The sequence below is a fragment of the Silurus aristotelis genome (assembly GCF_946808225.1).
Source record: "Silurus aristotelis genome assembly, chromosome: 1".
Lineage (NCBI taxonomy): Eukaryota > Metazoa > Chordata > Actinopteri > Siluriformes > Siluridae > Silurus > Silurus aristotelis.
This window is the reverse complement of record NC_139574.1, coordinates 3,024,722-3,033,149: the sequence shown is the minus strand read 5'-3', so window position 1 is coordinate 3,033,149 and position 8,428 is coordinate 3,024,722. Positions and strand designations below refer to the sequence as shown.

Below are 8,428 nucleotides of genomic sequence, written 5' to 3'. Positions count from 1 at the left end.
TAATAATGTGTTTGTTGATGATTGCTCCGGCCCTACTGTACATGGACCCGCCCTATCTAACTAAACCCCCAACCACCCCTATACACACACACACACACAACGCACACACAACGCACACACAGCCAAATGCTAACAAAGAGCAGTATCACGGATCCCCAGCACACTCAGCACATTCTCTCCACCTTATCATTCTCCCTGAAGCCTCGAGTCCCTACAGACTTCACGCAGCAGATGGATGGAGCGATGGGACGTCTGCCCTCACCTGCCCCCATCTACCCTCCCGTCTACCCCGCCTCTGCCCCCGCCCGCTTGGTCTGACGTAAGTGTGGGTGCGCTGAGCCTCCAGGGAAACATCGATCTGACCGAATTCATCACTGACGTGAAGGTAATCAGCCTCCGCAATTAAACCTCTCCATGTGGGATTAACTGAGCACAGAGCAGCTGATCCACTCACACTCACTTACTGCTCTCCACAAAGATGACCGGCAGGATGAGGGGGAAGGTCACTCGTGCTTTCACCCTTCACAAGATTTTCTATCATTTTATTAGTAGGATGTGAGCCACCACCATACATCACCAAGCTACACCACCATACATCACCAAGCTACACCACCATACATCACCAAGCTACCACCACCATGCTTCAACAAGCTACCACCACCATGCTTCACCATGTTACAACCACCATACATCACCAAGCTACCATCACCATGTTTCACCAAGCTACCACCACAATGCTACCCTATGTTACCATCAACATAATTCACCAAGCTACCACCACTGTGCTTCACCGTGCTACCACCACCATGCTTCACCGTGCTGACAACACCATACATCACCATGCTACCACCACCATGCTTCACCATGCTACCAGCACCATACATCACCATGCTACCACCACCATGCTTCACCTTGCTTCCACCACCATACTTCACTGAGATACTCCACCATGCTTCACTGAGATACACCATAATGCTTCATTGTGCTTCCACCACCATGCTTCACCAAGCTACCACCACCATGCTTTACTGTGCCTCCACCACCATGCTTCACCAAGCTACCACCACCACGCTTCACTGTTCTACCAACACCCTGCTTCACCAAGCTACCACTGCCCTACTTCACTTCAAATCAAGTCCTCTTTAAGTGTTCATTAATAGTTCTTTAGAAGTTCTTCAGTGCTTAAATCAGATAGATCAGGCTTTTCACAGTTGTTATGTAAGTGTTTTTTAGGAGCTCTTCAATAGTTCTTTAAAGGGGCTCTGATGGCTCTTTAAAGATTTTATGGTTCTATAGCGAGTCTTTTCTTAATGTTTTTAAACGAAGGGTTCCTTAATGATTATTTCAAAGTTGGTTAAGGATTATTTAAAGATTCTTTCATGATTTTATGGATAACTACGTGTAGTTAACTTCAAAAAATTGGTTCTACTTTCAGAAATCCATCAAATTCTTCCACACAATGGAGCTGAACATCGTCATTTCGTCATTATTCAAATTACTTCCTATTCTATTCTATTTCTATTCTATTCACACTGAACTGAACCTTCTGCATGTTTTAAAGCAGAACAAACCTGAATATCATGTATTGCTAGTAATGAGATCTGTGATCTCCTCAGAGAATGTACAGTGATCAAGTATCGCGATTTTACATCATATCGATATCATCGCTCAACCCCCAAAATCACCATATCAACTTTTCAACCATGGGGAAAAATAGATTTACACACCGAACACACCAGTGTCACACTGGACCATTTAAAAAACCACATGTGTTGCAGTGAGTACTGTCACACACACACACACACACACACACACACACACACACACACACACACACACAGGTTATAAAGTTCTGGCGCACTACTGTGCTAAAACTTATTCAATCAGAGCTTTGCAAACGTCCCTAAAAATGCCATCAAGAATAGAAAAAACATCCACATTTTAACATGAAGCTGCCACCACAATGCTTCAGGACATTTTCAGGTCTATTTCAGTACCAATACACACTAGTTCTGGTCCGTGTGTGCGTATTGACATCGAATCCCGAACGTTCAGGGGAGATGTTCTTACCTTGGGCGACGCGCCTGCACGTTCCTCTTCATCACCCTGACGCGTCGCCATCATTTCATTCCAAACCACTGAGGAAGAGCTCCGTTACATCCCACATGGAGAGAGGAACGAGTGTGAGAATGTCCGAAAAAAATAAATGAAAAGGAATAAAACGAAGGTCTAATCCACGCCGTCTGCTCTTTTCATGTTCACTGATGGTGCAGATCTATGGAGAGGGAAAAAAAGAGGACAAAATCAGGAGCCTTACATTCCACCAGTGCAAATAAGGACACGGTATAAAGAGAGAGAGCGAGAGAGAGAGAGAGAGAGAGAGAGAGAGAGAGAGACAAAAGAGACAGAGAGCTTGTTAGGGAAAAGGAAACCAGCTGGAGATGTGAAGAAGAAGAAATGTCAAAACAGAAAACACATTATACACCACTCGCTCCTTCCTCGCTTTATTCAGGACGTGTTTCTGGTTTCGGACACACAAGAACCTCGGAGAACCTTGGAGAACCTGAAAAAACCCAATCATCAGGACTCAACACATTCTCCAAAAAAACTACACTGTGATCTTCCAGGATCTTGGGTTCTACTCGGATGTGGGTTTGTGTAGGGTTCTCCTCAGAACATTCAGAGTGAAACTGCTGGGAAAACCCTTTACGAGGTTCTAGATGGAACCGTTTTTTTTTCCAAAAAGAGTAAAGGGGCTTAAAATATCGTACAATTTACAAGCCGACACTGTAATGGGTTCTGTAAGGGTTCTTCAGGTGTAAAAGGGGTTCTGTCTGACAGGAGAACACTGCTATAGGGTTTTACAGAACACTTTTAGAAGCAAATACTATAGGAGAATAAAATCTGTCCATCCATCCGTCTGCCTGTCTGTGTCTGTCTGTGTGGCTGCTGAACTGTATAAATACATCAAAGTCATATCTGAGATGTTATGTGAGCCGTATCGGAGGCATATCTGAGATGTATAAAAGCCATATCTGAGTAGTCATATCTGAGATGTTATGTGAGCCATATCTGAGATGTTATATGAGCCATATCTGAGTCATGTCTGAGATGTTATGTGAGCCATATCTGAGATGTTATATGAGCCATATCTGAGTCATGTCTGAGATGTTATGTGAGCCGTATCTGAGATGTTATATGAGCTGTATCTGAGCCATATCTGACATGTTATGTGAGCCTTATCTGAGTCATATCTGAGATGTTATGTGAGCCATATCTGAGATGTTATATGAGCCATATCTGAGTCATGTCTGAGATGTTATGTGAGCCGTATCTGAGATGTTATATGAGCTGTATCTGAGCCATATCTGACATGTTATGTGAGCCTTATCTGAGTCATATCTGAGATGTTATGTGAGCCGTATCTGAGCCATATCTGAGATGTTATGTGAGCCGTATCTGAGCCATATCTGAGATGTTATGTGAGCTGTATCTGAGTCATATCTGAGACATTTTTTCTGAGCCATATTTGAGCCATATAAAGCAGAAGTCATAAAAATCTGTAAGGATGATACGTGAACTTGATCTGAGCTGTACCAAAGCCATATCTGAGTCATATCCGAGACACTACATTAGCCGGGTCGGAGCTGTATCGAACCTGTACCCTAGTCATATCTGTTACATGAGCTCTATCTGAGCTCTACTGAAGTCGCATGTAAACCAGATCTGCACTACATATTAGCTTATTGTGAACCATATCTGAGACATATTAAAGCTGTATCTGAGTCCTTTTTGAGATGTTACATGAGCCGTATCTGAGCTGTATCTGAATCATATCCGAGACATGAGTTGTATCGGAATCATATTAAAGACATGTGACTTGTATCTAAATCATATCTTAGACATGTGAGCTGTGTCTGAGTCCTATCTGAGACATGTGAGCTGTATCTGAATTATATCTGAGACATGTGAGCTGTATCTGAATTATATCTAAGACATGTGAGCTGTATCTGAATCATATCTGAGACATGTGAGCTGTATCTGAATCATATCCGAGACATGTATCTGAGTCATATCTGAGACATGTGAGCTGTATCTGAATCATATCTGAGACATGTGAGCTGTATCTGAATCATATCCGAGACATGTATCTGAGTCATATCTGAGACATGTGAGCTGTATCTGAATCATATCTGAGACATGTGAGCTGTATCTGAATCATATCTGAGACATGTGAGCTGTGTCTGAGTCATATCTGAAACATGTGAGCTGTATCTGAATCATATCTGAGACATGTGAGCTGTATCTGAATCATATCCGAGACATGTATCTGAGTCATATCTGAGACATGTAAGATGTATCTGAATCATATGTAAGACGTAAGGTGAGCCATATCTGAGCCATTTTGGACAAGTTATGTGAGCAGGATCAGAGTCATATCTGAGACTTCATGGACTCCGTATCTGAGCGATGTATTATACACAAGAGACAAATTTGGGCTTGAACTCAGCATCATTACACCGTCAGTGCGCCCAGACTTCTGCAGATCACTAGGGGGAATTTTCCAAATGATCGCCAATCGTGTCTGGGTAACTATGAGATCGGTGTATATGCCCGTCCCTGACCTACACACGCTGCCGCACGTGAGCTGCACACCAATTAGAATTATCATTAGAAGGTGGACGTGTCTTCTGACATTTCCCAGAAGACAACACACAAAATGTTTACAGTGCCTTGTTGTTGTTGTTATTATTATTATTATTATTATTATTATTATTATTATTATTATTACATTGTTGATGAGGATGATGATGATGATGTCACTAAAACCTCTAACCCGCGCGCGCGCGTGTGTGAGTAAGATGGAGAGAGAGATGTTTACATACATATCCTCATTACATTCCTGATATCCACACACACACACACACACACACACACACACGCACACGCACACGCACACCTATACATCCAAGAGATGACAGAAATGACATGAAGAAGAAGGTGATGGATGTTCTGGATGTTCTCCTGTCCTACCTGTTAGAAAACGCGCAGAAAGACACGCGCGCCGGAGTGCAGCGCATGATCCACTTTCCCCACACACACACGCACACGCACACACACATACATACATACATACACACGCACACACACAGAAAGACACGCGCGTTTCAGAAAAGCTTCTAGTCCGGGAACATAAAGAGCGCACGAGACGTATCCGTCATCTCCTCGCGCTCGGGGATCCAGCGGGTTCCTGGAGGAGAAGGTCTTACGGTGATCGCGTTATTCCGAGAATAACACACGTGGGGGCGTGCGTGGGGGTGCGCGTGGGTGCGTGCATCCTCCCCGCACTGTAAGTCCCGTGAAATCCCGCAACCAAAAGAAATGCCGCGCGCGGACACTTGTTCCAATGTGTGGACTGGAGAATCAGAGAGGGGCGGAGAGCAGGGGCGGGGCGGGGAGGAGGGAGAAGGGGAGGGGCTTTGAGACCGGGGACGGAGATGAGGCTCGTAGCCGCGCCCTCTCGCGCGCACACACGCACACGAACACGCCTCTCCCCGGTCCAGAGACGGACAGCGCCCTCTAACGGAGATCACATCACAACTTTATTTCCTGTCATTGACTCTGTTTTAGCCAATCGGGTGCGTCCTGGTAGAGGCGTGGCCAAGCAAATCAACCTGTCAATTTCGAGCAACATGTGTCCTCCTCATGATAATGAATAATAATAATAATAATAATAATAATAATAATAATAATAATAATTAATGCTAACAATAACACAAAAGAAGCTGTTCAGTGCTGTTTCCTTTTGTCTTTTCATGCTGGAAAATAAACAAACAAACAAACAAACAAACTCATTAATTATTAAATGAATACATTTTACATGCATTTTATAATTCGTTTATTTCTGTTATATTTATTTATTGCAGAGTTTAGTTTTGATAATGAATCGTGAAAAGATCAAACCAGTGATTAATTCATGCTTTTTCTTTTTCTTCTTCTTCTTTTTATTATTAATATCATTATAAAATATGTTCACAATAGAAATAAATAAAAAAAAAAGTGTGAATATTTAATTAAATCTGTGTCGTTTATTCTTTATGTATTTCATGTGATATACAGCACATCATGGACTTTATATCAAATGAAATAAATAAACCTTATTAAATAAACATCTTTACCTCATTATCACCTCAGTACTGACGTGTTCAATTCAATTCATGTTTATCTGTATTGCGCTTTTAACAATGAACGTTGTCTCAGAGCAGCTTTACACAGATAATGTGGTGATAAAAATGAATAAGATGTTCTTTATAAGTGTAAGTTTGTCCCTGATGAGCGAGCTGGTGGTGACTGTGGTGAAGGATAAACTCCCCAAGATGACATAAGGAAGAAACCTTGAAAGGAACCAGACTCAAGAGGGAACCTCATCCTCATCTGGGTTGCACCAAATGTCCATTTATTGCAGATAAACGATGTTGAGGTGCAGTGATGGTGATCAGAGCAAACTGTAGTCCTGAGTCAGTGTAGCAGACTGTTGATATTAACTAACTAACTAGTCCATCCTCAAAGCGCCCGTTCCTACTCTGTAATTTCATGGATCTCCAGATGAGGAACCATCCCCAGCTTCACAGAGTCGCCGCTAATTAAAGAGAACATCATCCAGAGGCAGGCTAAAAAGTTAAGGACAATGTGCAGTTTGGACTCCGGCAAGACTCGCTATAGCAGCAGAACTGAAAGGGAGAACCAGAAGGTAACACCGACATGAGGGCTCGCTGGGATAAGAGACGACCCACCACACCACCGTCAACAAACCTGAGTGAACGTATGAGAGTGAGGAGATGACAGCATACAAATATCCCAGTTCACCAAACACTCTATATCCATGATCCCTCCAGATCTGCTCCTTTACCTCACAAACACCTACCCGAACACTGATTGGAAGATTCTTCCATAACTGAGGAGCTTTATAAGAGAAAGATCTGCCCCCTGCTGGAGTCTTTATTATTTGAGGTACCAACAAATAGCCTGTACCTTTTGATCTAAGTAGGCGTGGGGGAGCATAATGATATAGAGGTTCACTCAGAGAGAGACAGTTAAATGCTTTGTGTGTGTGTGTGTGTGTGTGTGTGTGTGTGTGTGTGTGTGTGTGTGTGTGTGTGTGTGTGTGTGTGTTCTCAAATCCTCAGAGAGTCTTTACCATGAGGTAACATGATGAACATCCAGTGGTCAGTATGAGAGAATTAATACTCAAATCACTACATTTTAACTGCTCTAATACAAGATACCTCTAAAGCAGGGAAAAACATCTGCATGATCAATAGGACATGTGGCTTTGTTTGGTTATACGCCATACAGCTGTTATCACGTAAGGGTGCAATTACTTTAGTTGGCAGTTATTTAGACAATAATGTCTGTATGTTGAGTTATTTTTACTGCACATTGATACTCTAAAATATCTCCAAGGTTCCTTTCTATAGTATTGTTGCTTGAGAAGAAATAATCAAATGGTTGCTGAAATGTGAGGGGTGCACTTACTTTTGTGAGATACTGTACATATATATTTTTTTTCTTTTCCGGATCCATAGTACAGTAACAGGATTCTAAGTGAAGGATCTCATTAGTGGTTCACATTCTGACAGTTCTGGAGCCTTTTCTGTTTTTGAGTTTCTTCTGCACATCAGGAGAACAGGAGTTCCCTTGAATGGATCTCCAGAGACAGATCAGTGATGGTGATGATCTAGCCTGGCTTTTTTCTTCTTCACATCCAAACGCTAAGCCTAATTAGATTGCAGTTTCGGCAGGATTTTAACATAAAGCCATGGGAGATGTTGCACGAATGACCTTTGTGTTCCATGTCTTTAAAATGTTTCATGGGTTGTTTTTTTAGTAAGAGAACGTATTTTGAGGAACTATTACTGTGTGTTTCCTAAAATGCCAAAAAATGCTTGAAACACCAAGATCTGATCCAGGATCCACTTCAAGATTCCAAAACACCAGTGTCAAAGATTTTTATTGGCCACCAACAAGTCCACTTACTTGATGATTTGAAGTTGAGGTTCAACACAGCCGTTGTCATGCAACAACTACACGACCCAGGTGGGACTCGAACCCACAATCTCCAGCTCCGGAGGCTGATGCCTTATCCATTAGGCCACTGGGTCTGGGGTGATGGTGCTCACTAGTGATGTTCCACAAGATGTTTAAAAACATCATAGCAAACTCTGCAAATACATTACCACAGCATTCTGGTAGGTCAGGAGAACATGCGTTGCCTTGGATGGATTTCAAAAGACATCCAAAAGGTATTAAAGGTTCAACCCAAATTGGACTCAAACCCACAATCTCCAGTATCAGCGATTCCTTCTTCTGAAACTGCCATGGTATCCAGATGCTCCACAAGCTGTCTGAAGCTTTTAACGCATAACAC

The 8,428-nt window shown here is 42.5% G+C and overlaps 1 protein-coding gene across 4 annotated transcripts in view; it reads right to left on the bottom strand.

The window, feature by feature from the left end:
- The window catches only part of arhgap21a (Rho GTPase activating protein 21a), a 100,332-nt gene extending 94,906 nt beyond the window's left edge, over positions 1-5,426 (bottom strand). For 3 of the 4 annotated variants that reach the window (XM_083543646.1, XM_083543647.1, XM_083543648.1), the window contains exons 1-2: positions 5,035-5,418; positions 2,071-2,275 (exon numbers count right to left, since the gene is read on the bottom strand). In XM_083543646.1, the coding sequence (XP_083399772.1) occupies positions 2,071-2,124 (54 nt within the window). In that variant the 5' untranslated portion in view covers positions 2,125-2,275; positions 5,035-5,418. Of the gene's footprint in view, positions 1-2,070; positions 2,276-5,034 lie in introns of all 4 variants that reach the window. The other variant, XM_083543645.1, reaches the window with a different exon arrangement.
- Positions 5,427-8,428: the final 3,002 nt, after the last annotated feature.